Here is an 18,876-nt window from a genome sequence, read left to right on the forward strand (position 1 = left end):
TGCGATGTGAATATATTTGCTATCGCTTCTACGTTTTTTTCTTTGTTGGCCATACTCTTAGTTTAAAATATTTATTTGATTTCAATTAATTTTTTTTTTTTTTTTTTTTTTGGGGGGGGGGGGGTGAATTCTGTTTAGGCATTTTAACGACACCAGACCGTCAACAACACTGTACAACCGGAATTAAAGTAGTCAACAATAGTCAACGACGAAGACGACAGACAATCCAGAAAGGCGCGCTTCTTGTATTGTTTGTGTCGTGCACGCTGTCATAGTGCTACCTTTGGCATAGTCTGCAGGAATAAACAGTCGCAGAACTGCCGCATTGACGTTACAGGTACGGAGATGGGTAGCCCTTTTATCCGAAGCTTTCTTTTCACATTCGAAAGGATTTATCTGACTCGTTAAAGCTGACGTCTTTAGACTTCGAACCAAACCAACGTGACCTGATGTGGTCGTGTTGCGCGACGTTTACAAGTACCACAATCGTGTATGCGGTGCGCAAGTTCGTCTGCTTCTTGCGCAGGGGTTGCGATGATGTCAGAACTCCGAGCTCTTATTGGCTCATCTAAAAAGTAGTGGGTAGACCTTAAAGCATGGAGATCTACCCACCACCTTGCCACTCCAAGCCGATCACAACTCGGTGTCGTTCTGACGCAACCACAACCCCTGCTCACGAAGCAGACGACTTGCTCTCCGTATAGGCATATACAAGAGGCTAGGACGTAGCAACAGAGTTGAGCTGCTGTCTGACTCTTAGGCAGTACTTTTTTTTTTTTTCTTTCTTAAAATCTGGCGGGAATAGCGCTTTCTTGAGAAAGCTAGATTACCAAAATCAGTAACGGTGCCTACATAGTTGTCACGCTTACGTTCTTAGCTGCACTTAAAACTTCATTTTGCCGAGCTTATGAATCGCATGCAAGAATCCTTCAAAAAACCAGTTGGTGTGTTGCTACCGTCTCTGCAACACATCACTCGTAAGACATCTGATAATACGTCTGCGTAATAATTGGATAAAAAAAAAAGGGGGAAAAGAAATACAGAATTTATGCGACGTGGGATGCCCTTCTGTCACCAGCTCCTTGGGGTGCTGTGCACACAGGCAGTCACAAAAAGTATTTCCTCTTCAATGTATCTTAATATCTGGGTTTAAAGTGATTCATGCAATGTGATAGGCCATGTGAGCTTTCAAAAGCGCGGCATCTATTCCTTCGACAACTCAGAATGCATAAAGAAGAAAAATCTGAGTGCATTTACGCGCTCTTCGGACCGATACGTGCCGGAAACTGAGGGAGAGGAGGAGACGAGAGCGGGGGGGGGGGGGGGGGGGGGGGGGACGTTGGAGCGCCGAGCTCTAGTTGCATTGGTTACCCTAGAATACCGAAAGATGCCCCACCCCCATAAGGTAACCCGTCGCCCATTTTTGGCTTGATTTGCCATTTTATTTTGGCTCTTTCCTGACCGTGCCCATGGGCCAACAATCACCGGCGATTGATGGTTTCCATGCGCCATCAAGAAATTAAATTTAGTGCGGAGAATTATGTTCCGCAACCTCGTGGATAGCCGAAGAACTCTAGTTTCAATTTCAGCATATGTTTGAGCTTTATCACAAGCTGGTGGGCTGTCAAAAGTAGTCCTGGGAATGGTGGTTGCATTTGTTTGACATGGCTAACTGCTTGCATTAGCCTTCCTAACAAAGATGGCATTATTTACTTATTTCAACCATATTGTGGTATATTTTTTAGACCTCAAGAGCTGTTGGGACAATTTAAATGATATTATAGGTGTCACTTAACAGGCGTTTGTCGGTAAGCCTCACTATATTTTCCAATGCTGTCCTGAGCCATCGTGCACATTTTATACTCCTCGACAAGGCGGACGAAAATGCTAAATGGAGGAACTGCAATCAAGGCTGTGACAAAGCCAAGATAGAACACAAAGAAAGCATTCTGCTGGAGATGTGAGGTGTACTCTTTGCGTTTCACCCATATAAGCGTTCCTTTATTGAAAAGCACACGTGTTACGGAGGCCAACTCTCCGGGAAACCAAAAATAGCCGTCAGAATACAGTAATTTTCGCAATAGCCGTCTGTGTGGGGCACAATTTTTGTATTCTATATATTTCTTTTTTTGTCGTTTAATTTGACATAGCTGTAAAAGTTTTGGTTTTATATGTTTTCTATACGTACACTGTGTTTTCAAGAAATTATTTTCTAAAATCTTTTTCCTGCATTAAACCAACCTCTGTTTCTTTTGAAAGAACAACTAATTGACCACATTTTGTTGTGTCATATTGCTCCATATTCAAGTTAGGATAATAAAAGCGTTTGCAAGAATCCTTCGAAAATTGCTACTTTTCCCGCGGTCAGCAAAGAATTGAGCACCGAAAGATAGCCCACTCCTAATAATCGTATGTTCGGATCAATGATGACCCCGGAGTAAATGCCTCTAGTTAGCTATGGCGGGATTAAAGCGAACATTGCTGACTGGGAAGTACAGTCGTCTCTGCTTCGTTGGCCCTTGCCGCGACGACAAGTTTCGCAGGGACATGCGACCTAAAAATAGCATTTTTTCAACTTTTCTCGAATGCATCTAGAAGGGTAGCCCGCTCCTCATTTCCATCCAATTTTCTTTTGATTTTAGGCGGGCTATCTCGGGGTATTACGATAGTGGGTAGAAGCGTCTACCCACTGATCATTGCAACCCAAGCTCGGTGTTCCGACATCCCCGTGGGCTCTCGTCTCCTCTCCCTCAGTTTACGCCAGTAGATTCGCTTGCGAGGTAAGGTGAAAACATCGGGGCGTCTCCTTCGAACGTCCGACCTCCAGCATGCGCCCGTTGTCTTTCGCCATCCTCCGGCGCCGCGCGCACGCTCGGGGCGTCATCAAAGATAAAAAGAAGTGGAATGTAATGCGCCTTCAATTGACTGAAATTTATCCGGTCGGCAGATCAGTTGGTGGAGCGGTAGAGTGTAGAGAAGACGATTGCCGTCGCTCGTAGGTCGCCGGTTCGAATCCAGCTCGACGGGGGGAATCTTCCTTCTCTTAGAAACTCGGCGGTGACGGTGGTGACGTTGCTGGGAGTTTTTGCGAAGGACGACCTCGCAATATCCTGGGAGGTTCGCACTGACGGCTGTTGCTGTAAAACACAAAATTTCCAGCTCTTTCAAGTTATGATTATAATGCAATTAAATGCAAAGGTGCAAGCGAGCTGGACAAGAATGATGAAAATAAACCCTCTTGTTCCCCTTCTCCAGGGTTTATTTTCATCTTTCAAGTTATGCGATACTCGTGGCTTAGTGTTGGCTTAAATGGGCAAGAAACCAAATCGAGCATATTTGCTTAGTAGCTGTTTTAGGTTTGGATGTTAATAGTTGTGCCCCTCTGCCCCCTCTTTTTCACCGAACTTGGCCCTGGGGGGAGGGGGGGGGCTATATTTGGGATTTATTTTATTGTAGGTGCACCAGAGGCCTCAACAGGTGTGGGACAATGAAACAACATAGATTAACATTAATTCGTGATGTGCGCAAGGTGGCACGCATATGCAGCATAAATGAATGCACTATTCAATTCCACAACACATCAAACAACATTGCCTACAAACAAACAAATGCGATATGCATGTGTTTACCCAGTTTGGCCCCGAAAAGCTTGTCCACCGTAATTTTCTAATCAGCAGCTGGGTGTATAGATTGCACAGGCCGATTCCGTCTGAAGAAAAATTCTGTCCTTCTATAGTCCGTAACCAAAGCATAGTCTACACATGGTGCATCGTCTACACATAAAAACTTTTTTTGCACGGTACACCTCAAAAAGTGCCTGCTTTACCGGCAAACAATAATGCTTGTATCATTTGGAAATTATTAGTCAGTTCTCTTTATAATGAAGAATGTTGGGGAAAAAAACGAATCCTCGTATAGTCTGCAGTGCATAAAATCTCAACCTTTATACGTGTATGGCCTTCGGGCTATAGTCTGGAAAGTATAGTATACAGCGGGGCGTTTGTAATAGCAGGGTCCACATTAAAGAGAGCCAACTCTGTTCGCAGTGGCAACAGCTCCTGGCCAGAGACCTCTCCCGCGGTCGTCGACATGGACAAAGTCGCCGAACTTGCCAATCCCGACGACGTGGTGGACGCCCAAGACCTGGTCGTCCTCAAACTGGACCGGCCGTGGTCAGGCCCGCACGCCGTCCCAGCCGGCTGCGTCCTTGACTCGTGCTCGCAGCGCATCACCACCAACCAGAAGAGCTTCGTGGCCAACAAGGACAACCTCACCAAGCAGCGCTTCTCGGCCGCGCTCTTTGCAGGATGCTCGGCTTTCGCGACATACACCGCCCTCTCCAACGCCGCCGTGGAAGTCCTGAAGAAGGCGGAGACGCTGGTGCTAGTCCACAACAGGGACCTGGTCATGGATCTGGTGCAGCGGTTCCCCGGGCTGCGTCTGCTGGTGCTGATGCACGACCTGCGGCTGCAGACGGAGGCCAAGCATCGGCTGGACGTGTGTGGCAAGCGGTCGTCGCGCCTCCGGCAGGTGGTGGGCACGGCGCCCGCCCTGGGGATGGACCATCTTTTCCTGTGCCCAGTCACACTGATCAGCCTGCTGGCAAACTGCGACATGGTGAGGCCCTCTCCTTGTGTGCCTCATAGCCCTCGCGACTGGGCGCAAGACTCTGCCGGTGCGAGTGGGGGGCCCATGTTCCGAGGGGCATGCCCTTGCACAAAGATTGCGGCATGCAGTTGAGAGGGAGATAGGCTATGTGCCATTTCACCTTATGATGAACTGCAGTGGATGCCATGATTCATCCTAACAAATCCATCACTTTAAGCTTGCATTAGACTGACCCCAGCCGCTCGTCGCATTTGCTGCAATCCATCGTAAGGTGAAATGGATTGTGGGAGAGAGTAAAGTACCAAGGGCCAATTGCTGCGTCGAGGCAAGTCACGTGCCGTTGTGATTGTTCAATCCCAGAGTCGCATCACCGCATGCGACGCCACGATTGGCTGGTGCTTTTGCTCGGATGTGGCAGCATGAAGCCGAAGGAGAGGGATCCGCAGTGTGGAGAAAGGGAATCAGGTTGTCTTTCAGTGTTGCGGGTTTTGTGATGAAATGCCGAGCTTTGCTTTTCACTGCAGAGGGCACCGATTCATCATTCTAGCGTTTCGAACGCAAGTAGCTTCCAAATGCACGAGCTCGTGCTCTAGCCTCGTTTGTGCTTTTTTTATCGTTAATGTGGACGCTCGTCTATACCTGCTGTGGGGGCACGATTGAACTACCATGTGGCCCATAGGAGAACAAGAATGAATGCATCTTTATGCCTAGTGCACGTTTGGTATGGCGTGGCCCACATTACATATCACGTTGCCGTGCAGCTCTGTGAAATCCAGGCTCCCATGGAAGAGGTCATCAGCCTCTCCAACCCGCTGCTCAGCGGCCATCCCGGCGGACTGCCCCCGTTCAAGACCGGTCAGGAACTCATTCTGGGCTCCCACGCAGAGCTCCCGGACGGGCCGCGCTTCGCCATCGAGCACGTCGGCGCCGAGCACATCGCCAGCGCCCAGCCGCTGTATGTCAACCTCAAGCGCCTCACGGTCACCGCGGCCTCCAGGGAGACGCTCGCCCGGATCGCCGACTTCGAGCACATCCGCCGCCTCTCCATCACCTTCTCAGCAGACGCGCCGCTGTGCCCCTTCGGCGGACACGTCGTGAGACTGCTGAAGAAGTTCGACCTCGACGAACTCTCGCTCTGCCGCGTCGATCAAGTCCAGCTGTCGATCGTCGCGCGCTTCTGCAAGGACCTCCGCTCGCTCGCGTTCTCGTGCTGCAACGTAAACAACGAGACTTTTTCGAACGCATTTCCGAAGTTGGAGCGTTTGTCGGTAGGGCGCCACATTTCGTCGTCGACGCTCCGCTCGCTCCTCGCCGCATGTCCAAACTTGACCGGGCTGGAACTTACGTCGGATGACACGTGCGCCGCATTTCTCGACCGCCGTTCGTCGCGGCCCACGCTCGCGAACGTGATGCGTCTCGTGCTCAATACAGCGTGGACTGTGGAAGATCTAGGAACGGACGCCGACACCATGCGGAGTTTGCTCAAGAGTTTACCGGCTTTGAGGCACGTGGTGACGGACAGCTACGGCCTTCGGCTGTTCTTCGAGAACTATGCACCACACGTGCGGCTGTCTTGGACGGGCTGCGTCGTGTGCACAGCGGAATTTCCGAAGGTCAGCGAACTGCAGGAACTGGCGTGGACTGCAATTTTGTCGGGGAAGGTGTGATCGTCGCGTTTCTTGTAATGGAATTCTTTTGTTCTGACGTTTGTTTTCTGGGCCGGTAAACAAGTTTCTTTGTCCGAGCTCGTGATTCTCTTCAAGAGAGTTTTCAGACTATAAACTCTCGTTCACACACTTGCGCCTGAGTGTCACCAAATGCGTTACAACTGCTTAACTCCGCGTACGACGAAACAGTGCACTGGTACACTGGCTACAAGAAATGATCGCCCGTTACATTGTCAGAAATATTTCGAGCCCACGGTGAAAGAATGATCCTTAAAGGAATTTTAAAGCTTATACACGGATGGAGTATTCCAGGTACACCCAGAGATGAGCATAGAGAGAGTATGGTCGATGGGAGGAGTGGGCAGAGCCAGGGCGTGCACGAGGTGCAGATAGGAGGCTCCACACGCTCTATTGGCCAACCAGAAGCCGAAGTTAATTACCCAGCGGCGGTAGTGAGAAACGCTTTAATAAGTGCGTAAGAGTTAAGTGGAGTAGCTCTTTGTGGTTGAAAATATGGTACACATGACGTTTCGATTGTGATCGTACAAAAAGATGCAAGAATCTAATGTGCCGCTCAAACTGTGTTGCTCGGACGACAGATTCCTGGCCTTCAGTGCCTGGCGTGCGGATTTCGTTGATCGTTCTGCTATTCGCGCACACTTTTTATACCTTTATATTCCTTCCACTATGGTTTTGCGTTACCGTGATTGAAAGATCACGTGCACCGTGTTTTCAGTCGCCGAGAGTTACTTCGAGGGACTATTTAATTTTGTTTCTCGCGACCACCGTCAGGGGAGTATTAGTGGTTTCTGGTTGGCCACATTCAAGTTTGTGAAGACGCCACACTCCCAGCCCGCTTTCAACCGATGTCGCCTCCTCATTTGCCTCCTATACTTCCCAATGAACGGCCAAATTCTCTGGGTCTACCCAGGCTTACCCAATAGATTGCACCACTGTGTCATGTAACTGTTACAAGTGGGCAGAACTCACTCTGTCATGCTTGAAGGCAAATATCCGAATATCTATGGGAAAATATTTATATGTTTATGAATGAGAGCCATTTTTTCCAGGACTGAAGGTATGCAACGAGCTGTTGTAGCGTGCATGCTTGTTAAAACATTGGTGTTAGAGGATGCCAGGATGATTCCTGTTTCTACTGGCTTAATGTTTTTTTTCAAAATAGGCTAAAGAAAAAAATTATCTGTTTCCTACTGTTGCTGAAGTAGTCTTAGATGCACGCACCCAACCATGAAGAAAATAATTTTCTTTCGAGTCGTTGATCAATCTGATGTGACTGCTAATGCCAAAAGTTTCAGAGCAAAATCTTATTTCGCAACCTTTATGGAAGATCGCAACTCGCAGGATCAAGAAACTCATTTGCACGGCTAACTATATTGTTGGTAAATAAAGCTAACCATGCTGCAGTTGCATTTCATAGGTAATAATGTAGGTGACATTGTTTTCTTGTTGTTTTTAATCTCTGCTGCTTCTAATTCATGTAATGAGCTTTGAACTTGATAGGGGGTTAGTGAATGAATTACCATGTTACTGCATTTAGGTGTATGGTTCACTGTAACTGGTTCAAAACTAGATGACCATCTCGGTTCTATAAAAGTTTCCTTAAAAACCTTTTTTGGGTAAGAAGGTTCTTGCCGAGCCGACATTTCCGCCACAGAATGACTGCAGAAGGCGGGAATTTCGTTCGAAAAACACCAACAATGCTTGTGTTTGCATCGTTGCTTTGCAACGGCATAGAAGCCGCAGTGATGCGCACAGTATCTTGTGTAGCATGTGTTGTTATTCGGGTCCTTTTGGTGACGGGTTGAGACGGCCAATTGCAATGATAAGCCCGCACGCACAGTGTTCTCTGAACAATGTTAAGGGACATTATTATGAGGGTAATGTTCAAACGCCTTGTTGTTATGTTGAGGGGCAACTTTCCACTGTGTGTTCAGGTCTCCAAGCATTCGCGACACTGTCCATCTAGCAAAAAATGTGTGAGGGGGAGGTTGGAGGAGCCTGCGCCTATTCGAAATGCCAATTCGAGACTTATGGCCCCATGTTGCTAATGTGCGAAACGGAGCAATGCGAGTAAAAAAAAAACACCAACTCGGAGCTGGTGGTGTACCACGTACAGTGTAAATATGAAAAACTCTACAAAACAGTTTGTTCTTCAGTGGCCACCTGTGTCAATTGTATTTCATCTGCATCTGCAATGTGTTCTCCCAACCGTGAATCGCAAGCAGACACCCTTGTGCTCCAAGGTCCCATGTTTCTTTCACTCTCATTCTGGGTGTCTTTCTCGCAAAAAATAGATGACTGTATTGGCTGAAAAGGAGCTATTTTATACTCTCTTTGTCTCTGAAAGGACAGTACGATGGAAGCTATGTGCTTGTTGAACCAGTTAAACGTCTGTCTTTCACCACTCGACCAAGCTTCCTTGACACGCCGAAGTGCCGTGTCTCTGTGCCTTCGCAAGCTTGGATACCAATCAAGATTCGACGCCTTGTGGATGTGTTTTGCGAGTGCAATGTGCGTGAAGACGTATGTGCCTCTGGAGCAGCGTTTTACTTTACTCAATGACTGTATTTGTAACTTGCAATACTTGCAGTCCAGAAACGAGCTTCATCCAGCTTCCAGTAATGACGGAAAAGGGGGGTGGGTGCGTTTTTTTTTTTTTTCGTCATTAGACAGTTTACAGAATACCGCGCAACAGCTCCTCATCACTGATCAATGGTCTGGCTCATTATTAACAATTGCACGTGACATTAAGTTTGCACGCCGCTCGCCTAATTATGATCGGTCAACAAATTGCACACGCCCATAGGGGTTGCAGTTCCAAAATTTTCAATCTTGCCGCCTTGTACTTTTGCCTTCAAACACCATCCTTGCTCCTCAGCATTACTTAATTTGTGCCAGACATGTACAAATTACTCAAAAAAGGTAGTTAAGTTACTGAGTATCGACGCCAAAAGTAATTGGAATAGAGTAGAAATTACGCATTTGCAATAGTAATTGAGTAAAATACTAACTACTGTAAAAAAGTAGCGAGTTACTTTGAAGTTACTCTCGAAGTTACTTTTTATATTTTTGTGGTAGCGAAATGAACATCAATTTTGATCCGTGAAAAACCCGGCGAGCCTAAAATAAATGCAGTCATTTAATGGCTTGCGTTTTCACCAAAATAGATTATTCGCCCGCAGAAGCAATTGACTTTCAAAGTTCTTGATACGGGAGTTTTCCCCTTTTCCTCCTAAAGACGTCCCCAGCCAAGCTAAAATGCGTTCCATCGACTCGCTGGATGGAACGTCAGCGTTGAATTGGAGAAAGAGGCTGTGCAGGGTCGGGTAAGCGAGTGTCTATCTTAGGTGTCCGGGACGAAACATGTGAGGTTTGCCTAGGCTAGAAGGTCTTTTATAAGAAAATCTCGTGCTTTTTTTTGTTTTCTTCGGCAAGTTGAGATTGTTATGAATGGCCCTTCTTTATCCCACGACGTTCGGAGAGTACACTGAGCGAGTGCATCTGACCGTCAAGGGTTCAAATCTCGCGCCACGACGATGAGATCATTCGGACGACTGTGCAGTGCTACGCTACTGAAAAAAAATTGCTTTGGTTTGACAGAAGATGAAAGGAAGTATATTACGCCGCTGATGTCAGGTCCAACAAAGGGATCTCCCAAAAGTGACTCGCAATCCTGGCCGGCGACTACGGTACCTTGACGCGCCTGACACGCCTGACAAGTAAATCGTTTCCAACAAAGAGGAGGCCTCCTTAGCGTGGAAAGTCGGAAGGACGCGTAGTCGAACTACGTGAACAAGCATCGTCGCTCGTACAGTTGCAGCTGGAAGCGAGAACGTGCTCCCATGAACGGATTATCCGTGTCTGCGTTTGTGCGCGGGGGAGTCGGGCTTCGCAAGGGAGCACGCGCTGACGACAAGGCGACCATGGGAACATGGTCGCCTTGTCGTCAGCTGCGAGGTCATTCCAGTGGCGGTCTCTGTGGAACCCCCAAACTGCTTGAGGCAGAGGTCACTAAAGGCAGACAACATGAAAACAACAATAACCCTGAAGGTGTCCCCGTCTTTCACGGTTGCAGCTGGAGGCAGGCGCCTGCGTGCATTACCGGATTAGGTCAATACCCGACCAAGGCTTGTTAAGCATCTTTGCCTGCGTTCGTGCGCGCCGGTGTTATGTTTTGGCTGCTCGTCACCACCTTGGCCCAAGGACGCCTTTGATGCAGTTTCTGGAATGGGAGGGGGCCCCTTGTTCCGGAATGCCACTTCATCTGCTGGCGTCTTATTTATTTCTGCGCTCAAACTTTTGTGATGAGCAAAATTAGTGGTAGATTTCGGAAGTAGTTAGTAGTTTGAGTAGAAGTTACCTGAAACATGTAGTTAAATTAAACTACTAGTTACCCAAATAAACTTGTAATTGAAAGTTACCAAGTTACTCGGAAAAGTAGTTAAACTGCAGTAGTTTGAGTAGAGTAGTTGAACTACGTCCAAGTCTGATTTGTGCTGACATGTGATCTATTAATGTAAATTTTGAACATGGCCATGGTTAATAGTGCATTAGAGCAACCGTAGAGATTGTTTTCCTCCCTTTATTGATAGCAACTCGCCGGAACAGCTGGACGATCCAGAATTCCGTGGCCGATATATGATGCAATGACGTCTATATGCGACACACCTCCAAACTTTGCCGCAGAGTCGATTCTTGATCGGTATCGAAGCGTGCGAAGGCACGGAGACGCAGCATTTTGGCATGCCAAGGAAGCTTTGATCACGCCGCAAGACCTTTCGACGAGTTGTGCTTCTACATATGGCTTCACGCACATTGCACTTGCAAAACACATCTACACGGCGTCGAATCTTGATATCCAAGCGTGCAAAGGCACAGAGACGCAGTACTTCACAATGCCAAAAAAGCTTTGATCACGCCACAAGACCAGCGCAACTAGCTTTCGACAAGTTGTGCCTTTTTCCTGCGGCACTACACTTTCGTAAAAATTTCCAAGTGTTCTCAACGGCAAGTCTCAACGCTTACACAGGGTCTTTAAAAAAACTTCTTTGGTGAATGACGACAAACGAGTAGAAAACGTGTCTTCAGCACGCTGCTGCCAGCTTCTGCAGCGCTTGCAAAAACACAATTTCGCTGCATGCAAGATGGCCCTCTGGTGGCTTCACTCGCAAGAGTGGAAAGCACAATCCAGCAGTTCTCATAGACATCAGTGGGTATGCAAAATGCCTCGGGGGGGCGAATCAACAGGATCATTTATAGTAATATGAAAGTTTGAGTGATATGGTGCAACTCGCGATTTAGAGCATAAATAGCTGCGTTTGATTTACTTGCACCTCCTGCATCTGTGCAAAAAAGTGCAGGGCAGTGAACTTCCGGTCGTATCTAAATACACATACCGGAAGTAGACTGCCTTACACTTTTCTGCACAGGTGGTTCCCGTTTCGACCGATTCCCAATTCAACCTTCCCGTTTCGACCCGTCTCAAAACGACCTTTTTGTTTCATCCTCTTCCATTCCACTTTATCCCGAAACAACCTTCCCACTTCGGCCATTGTTCGTTATCAGTTTGGTCGGTTCGTTTGCATTGTTTGTTAACAGCTGATTAGGTTCAAGTGTCCAATGTCTATCCTCCTTGCTCCCTCCACATCTTCCTCTCCCAAAACAACCTTGGAGACCTGGCACCATACCTCGGCAAACCTCACTCATGAGGGCCCTCACTCACCCTAATCTTCACAGGTGAGGTGAGGGTGAGTGAGTTTCTGAACCAGGAAAATTCATGAGTGTGAGGGTGAGTGAGGACCGTGAGGGCGGTGAGGGCCGTGAGGGCGGTGAGGGCGGTAAGGGGTATGAGGGCCATGAGTGCGTGAGGGGCGTGAGTGGCGTGAGGGCCATGAGTGCGTGAGGGCAGTGAGTGGCGTGAGGGCTGTGAGTGCATGAGGTGGTGTGAGGGCCATAAGTGCATGAGTGCGTGAGCTTGGGCGGTGAGGGGCGTGAGGGCAGTGAGTGGCGTGAGGGCAGTGAGTGGCGTGAGAGCAGTGAGTGGCGTGAGGGCGGTGAGTGGCATGAGGGCAATGAGGGCGGTGAGTGGCGTGAGGGCCATGAGTGAGTGAGGGCGGTGAGTGCATGAGGGCCGTGAGGTTCAGTGAGGGTGAGTGAAGGGCTGAAGGTGAGTGTGACTGTGAGGGTGAAGATGAGTGAGGGGCTGAAGGTGAGTGTAGCTGTGAGGGTGAGGGTGAGTGAGGGGCTTAGGTGAGTGTGGCTGTGAGGGTGAGGGTGAGTGAGGGCGACCTAAAATGCCGACCTCTGCCTGGCACCATAAGATAAACGCTGTGTCAGGGAGGGCTCACTCAAACATTTACAGCTTCATCGAGCTGATCAAACAAGATGAGGCCTTGACAAGGATACCTCTGCAGCAGCTTAATTTTGCAAATGGTGGTGCCATGCCGGCCTGGGGACAGCCGCAAACTATCAAAATTGGAGTGTCACCTTTCTGATGGTGCGATTTTTCTGCTCGACTTCCTCAACCAAGGCAATAGCATTTTTTCGTTTATGATTTTTTCCTGTGTGCACGAGGGTTCTGTGTTTGAACTCGTAAGAAAATGAAGTCGCAATCATACGTCAGTCAACCTGTCTGATGAGGAAGTTTTAGAATAATGTAAGGAAGTTTTAGAATAACGTACACAAGCGCTTTGTGTAACCTAAAAATAGCATCGCAATATAAAACCTAAGGCAATGCTAATTTCTGCTACCACTACTACAACGTGAGAACTACAACTAAGTTCTATGCCTACGTTATTCTAAGACTTCATTATTGTACAGGGTGCGACACTGTTAGTGCAAACAAGTGATTGTTGGTTTTCGCTGTTTGTCTTGTGAAGATCTGGCTACCCCCTCCGCGCTGACCAACCGGGCCCCAGATTCCAGCCATTCGGACTTTGTCGTGGGCCCGGCAGAAGCTTAGCACGCCATGCCTCCGAGATACGTCATGCGCCTCGGGGGAGCGGCAGTGGCCTCGATTACCAGAACAACCGGCTGCACCGCTCGCCTAGCCAACTGACGTCACGCGACTGGCTTTTCGGAACAAAGGACCCAAGGCTTGATAAGGGGACGCAGGACAAAGAGGGCTCTCTCTCGAACGGCGGTGACAGGGAGACGAGGATGCTGGCGCGGGATTCGGCAAGAAACGGACGATGGTGCGGGGAAAGTGTGGGCAAGACGTTAAGTGACGGACTCGATAAACGGACTGGACAACGACCCTGGACGACGACGTCCCCATGACACGGTGTGGACTACTACTGCTGGGACTTGGAGCAGCGGCAGCAGACTCTGCCCCGGCCTCGCTGACGACCGTTCCCTGATCCCAAAACCCCCCAGGCAATAAGTGAGTGAATAAACCCTTTTGCCCAGAACGAAGTATTGCTGTGTCATGTTCATCCGGTAACAGCTATAGGGTCTGAAGGAATCGGAGCTAGAAGCCCGCAGTCTCAAAGAATCAAAAGACTGCCATCAATATTGTTAGGGTCCTTGAAAGTGCTCATCCGGGCCATTAAAGGGCCCATGAAACGAATTTTGGGCTGGAATACCTAAATCAATGATTTTACTAATAGCACATCGTTCAGTGGGCCAAAAGAAAAAAGGTAGAAAATCAAAAGCCTGACTTCCGGTATCAAAATTTGAAAACACAGCGGACTAGTTCGTACCTCCTTTCCTTCGTAAGCTCTCTGCCTTTTCACTGTGATACATCCACGGTCCCCAAAGCGCGTCACCGAGTCCAAACCACGTCACACGACACCGGACCTCACTTAATCCCTCCACCCTTAGGCTGACATTGCGGAGGAAGCTACGCGCTTGCCGGACCAATCAGCCGCCTCCCTTTCATCACGTGACCTCATTTGCTGCGCATGGGTATGCGCGAGGGAACGTGATCATGTGGCAAAAGTGTGACTGGCCCAACGAGCACGTAGCTTCCACACAGTGGCGTAGCCAGGATTTTATTTCGGGAGGGGTTCAACGGCACCCCCCCCCCCCCCCCCCTCAATGACGCAGGATGAGCTTGCCGACACAGACTCTCAGGCAAAGATTAGGAAGGCGCTGTTAAGATAAAACGGGTAATGCTGCATTGTCATTTTTCAAAACAGAGCAGGCTTCATTTACAGGAATATGGGCGTGGTGGCTCACTGTTCTACTGTCGTCGTAGTTGCAGCCCACCAACTTTAAAAGCTTCCTCACAGCACACAACTCCCTCCGCCCGGGACCTTTCTACGCTCGTCGGTGCCTGATCTCACTAGCCTTTTCTAGTATGTGCCACCTTTTCCATTGCGGGTATGTCGACGGGTCATTTCTTGTTTTCATATACTTTATAAACTGAAAAAATCGTAAGGGTGCAGGCGAGCTGGTGAATATTAACCATGTTGAATTAACCTGAGACTGGAGTAGAGAAGAAACATCAAAATGTAGAAGGGATAGAAAATAGACAGTACAACGTCGTCCTGTCTATTTTCTGTCCCTTATACGTTTTGATGTTTCTTCTCTACCCCAGTCTCAGGTTAATTCAACATGGTTTATAAACTGCATTTTTTTTCTTTTCTGATCTAAAATACTGAACAAAAACTACTTGCATAAATAATTGAAATGGTTCGCGCCACTTATATTTTGTATTTCGACTAAAACGACGCTTTTGCGGCTCTGACCATTAGTAAGCCCAGGACCAAACACTTCAAATGTTGCGCGCTTTCGGCACCGCGGGTCGCCCCCATAGGTGGAGGAGTTTTCCGCGTCGTCCGGTTAAAATATGATGCACTGATATTTAGTCACTCTCTCCGTGCCGGCTGGATTGCTCAAACCTCAAGAGATATGGAAACCGCAAAAAAGTTAGATGCTTAAATATGATATTGCAGGGCCCCTTTAAAGGGATACTACAACGAAATTTCGGCACTAATTTTTTGGTCTATATGTGTTCAAAAGAGCAGCATCACATCGACCATACCAAGTCACGAAAAGGAATTTTAAAACGAATTAAACGATTAGCAAAGAGCACCTGGTGGATGTCGCTAACACCTCGCTTGTAATGCCCGTCTAGGTTAACCTTGACAGCTAGTGACGGAGGTTGTCTCGCCTCCGGCCACGAAGGGAGAAGAGGGGCAGGAGGAACTCCCCTCTTCCCGAGAATGCCTTTCGTGTGTCGCAAAAGTCGCTATTGTCCCCCTACAAGATTACAGAAGATTACCCCGTTACTCAAAATTTGTACAAAAGCAGCCGCTTCGGTGGCTGGAACGACTAGGCCATCCTCTCGACGTCAGCCTCGTCGTAGCTTTGCTCGTCTTGAGACGACCTACGTCACGGTTGCGTTGGATGTCACGTGGTCTCCGCTGGGCCTTCTCTGAGCGCTTGCCAGAGTGGGCCGTTTATAACGACAAATACAGCCACCAGGCTCAAAATACAAACGTGTAATTGTCGTTTACGGATATTGTGGATCATATTCAACCTATTTTTGAACACGACGGGAATATTTCAAATTTCGTTGAAGTATCCCTTTAAAGGGACACTGACACCCCCAAAATTTTTTTTTTAATTTTTTGCCAGGCGCTTTATTATGGTGTCGGAGGACTACCCAATTAATATTTTGCAACAGAGTAGCGTATATTTTTAATAAAGTCAAAAGGCGCAACTGCTCGAAACCGAAACCGAAACCCGACGGAGGTCGGAGAAGTGGAGAGAAGGGAGTGAGTGGCGGAAGTCACGTGGCTACACCCGACCGTGTGTTTTTTTGTTTTTTTTTCTCTCCTTCCCGGTAGCAGACGACATGCGGCGTTTGGGAACTGCTCGCCGTGGGATTCTTTTGCAGTTATGTTTGTTCCGCTCGTTGTTCTCTGCTCCAAGATGAGTTGTTTTGTACATTGAGGAGTTGGAGATGAGTAGTAAGTGCCCGTGGTGAATTTTGATCGGCTCCGAAAAGAATACACCCAAGATGTTGCGTGAAGAGCTGGCTCACATGTCCCGCGTCCGAAACAGAAGTGGCATTGTGCGACAGAGTTTCCGAAAGATCAACGGGATCGGGACCAATGGTTGGCTGCAATTCCTGTAAACCATTTACAGGCACCTCGGAAAGCGGACGCTACCTGATTTATATGCTCCTTGTATTTTGTGGAAAGTGATTACATTGAGTCCGCAGGTGTCAAAAAGGATATCCCATACCATCTAATTCAGCGACGTGTCGTCCACAACATTTGTTTCTTTTTTTTTTTTGTTTCTTCAGTAATAATTGTAAAAAAAAAAAAAAGAAATGTAGACATCAAAAAATATTTAGTAAAAAAAAAAAAAAGTTTCACGGGGGATCGAACCCGGCTCTACCGGCTGCGAAGGGGACGTCTTTCCTACTGAGCCACTGGAGCATAACGGAAGTGGGGTATCTTTTTTCTTAGTAATAATTCAGCCGATAAAATGTAAGTTGGAAAGTTTGCTGCCGATTTTCCTTTAGCAAAAGCACTCCCGGGTCGAAGTCGGGATGCACCACGCATTGGCGACATTCTCACCTAGTAAAGAAATCTTACGCGTGCATATTCCACTCGAAGTAGACACGTCGCGCTTGACGTTTGCGCGAGCGATGTCTTCAGCCACAAGAAGGGAGCGACGGCTCGGCGACGTCTTCGTGCAAATCCCAGTCCCAAATTTCTCTTTTAAAGGCAGACAAAATTCGCCGGTACCGCGAACGACAGTTCTGAAATAGAGGTCCCACGCCCGTCGTCCGCTGCCATCGCCGTCTCTGCGAGTCCCACGATACGCGAAACGACGCACGCACAGAATGCTTCCGGTTGTCTGTGGAACTTTTTTTTCAATCAACGTATTTGCAGCTTTTTAGAAGCCACAAAAAATGGGTTTTATATTTTTTTCTACTTTTAATATTGAGTGTGTGCTTTCAGCGACCCATGACTTTGATTAAATTTGGTGGTCGCATCGATACCTTAGAAAACGGCCCGTGACCGCGGAAAAGAGAGTGAGCGAGACTCGAACCGGCCAGTTCTTGATCGGCGGTTTTCGGGCGGAAAGAAACCGCATTTCGAGCCGCAAATTCTGTTCTGGGTAGTTGAGCTCTCATATGTCACGTACAACTAAAAACCTCGGCGAGCATAAATACCCTGTCAGTGTCCCTTGGGACACTGACACCCCCCAAAAAAATTTTTTTATTTTTTGCCAGGCGCTTCATTATGGTGTCGGAGGACTACTCAATTAATATTTTGCAACAGAGTAGCGTATTTCTTTAATAAAGCCAAAAGACGCAACTGCTCTAAACCGAAACCGAAACCCGACGGAGGTCGGAGAAGTGGAGAGAAGAGAGTGACTGGCGGAAGTCACGTGGCTACACCCGACCGTGCGGTTTTTTTTTTTCTCCTCTCCGGTAGCAGACGACACAACATGCGGCGTGCGATGCGGCGTGCGGGAACTGCTCGTTGTTCTGTACTTCAAGATGAGTTGTTTTGTACATTGAGGAGTTCGAGATGAGTAGTGAGTGTCCGTGGTGAATTTCCATGATCGGCTCCGAAAAGAATAAACCCAAGATGTTGCGTGAAGAGCTGGCTCACATGTCCTGCATCATGTCCTGCATGTCCTGCGACAGAGTTTCCGAAAGATCAACGGGATCGGGACCAATGGCTGGCTGCAATTCCTGTAGAACATTTTTGGGCACCTCGGAAAGTGGACGCTACCTGATTTATATGCTCCTTGCATTTTGTGGAAAGTGATTACATTGAGTTCGCAGGTGTCAAAACGGAAATCCCATACCGTTAAATTCAGCGAAGTATCATCCACAACATTTGTTTGTTATTTTTTTTTGTCCGTTTCTTTAGTGATGATTGTAAAAAAAAGAAAAAGATACTTAAACATCAGAAAATGTTTCAAAAAAAAAAAAATTCACGAGGGATCGAACCCGGTCTTACCGCGTGTGAAGCGGTCGTCTTTCCCACTGAGCTACTGGGGCATCTCGTTTCTGGTGGATCTCTTTCTTAGTAATAATTCAGCCGGTAAACTGTAAGTTGGAAAGTTTGCTGTCGATTTTTCTCTAGCAAAAGCACTCCCGGGTCGAAGTCGGGAAGCACCACGCTTTGCGAACATTCGCACATAGTAAAGAAATCGTACGCGTGCATATTCAACTCGAAGTAGACACGTCGTGCTTGACGTTTGCGCAAGCGCTGTCTTCAGCCACGAGAAGGGAGCGACGGCTCGGCGACGTCTTCGTGCAAATCGGCTTGGTGGCAGGGCGTGTCGTACGGGATGAATACCAATTCTTTTGATCAGTCCCAAATTTCTCTTTTAACGGTAGACAGAATTCGCCGGTACCGCGAACGACAGTTCTGAAATAGAGGTCCCACGCCCGTCGTCCGCTGCCATCGCCGTCCCCGCGAGTCCCACGATACGCGAAACGACGAACGCACAGAATGCTTCCGGTTGTCTGTGGAACTTTTTTTTTCAATCAACGTATTTACAGCTTTTTAGAAGCCACAAAAAATGGGTTTCATATTTTTTTCTATTTTTAATATTGAGTGTGTGCCTTCAGTGACCCACGACTTTGATTAAATTTGGTGGT

At 47.9% G+C, this 18,876-nt stretch overlaps 1 protein-coding gene across 1 annotated transcript; it reads left to right on the plus strand.

Annotated features, from left to right (window-relative positions):
* The first annotated feature begins 167 nt into the window (after positions 1-167).
* Positions 168-7,717, plus strand: LOC115312887. Its single transcript, XM_029971829.2, has 3 exons — positions 168-337; positions 4,047-4,617; positions 5,370-7,717. Exons 2-3 carry the CDS (start codon positions 4,090-4,092, stop codon positions 6,273-6,275), a joined length of 1,434 nt encoding a protein of 477 aa, XP_029827689.2. The 5' UTR covers positions 168-337; positions 4,047-4,089; the 3' UTR covers positions 6,276-7,717.
* The last annotated feature ends 11,159 nt before the right edge of the window (positions 7,718-18,876 follow it).

The sequence above is a fragment of the Ixodes scapularis genome, unplaced genomic scaffold, assembly GCF_016920785.2.
Source record: "Ixodes scapularis isolate PalLabHiFi unplaced genomic scaffold, ASM1692078v2 PGA_scaffold4__175_contigs__length_147842914, whole genome shotgun sequence".
Taxonomy (NCBI): domain Eukaryota; kingdom Metazoa; phylum Arthropoda; class Arachnida; order Ixodida; family Ixodidae; genus Ixodes; species Ixodes scapularis.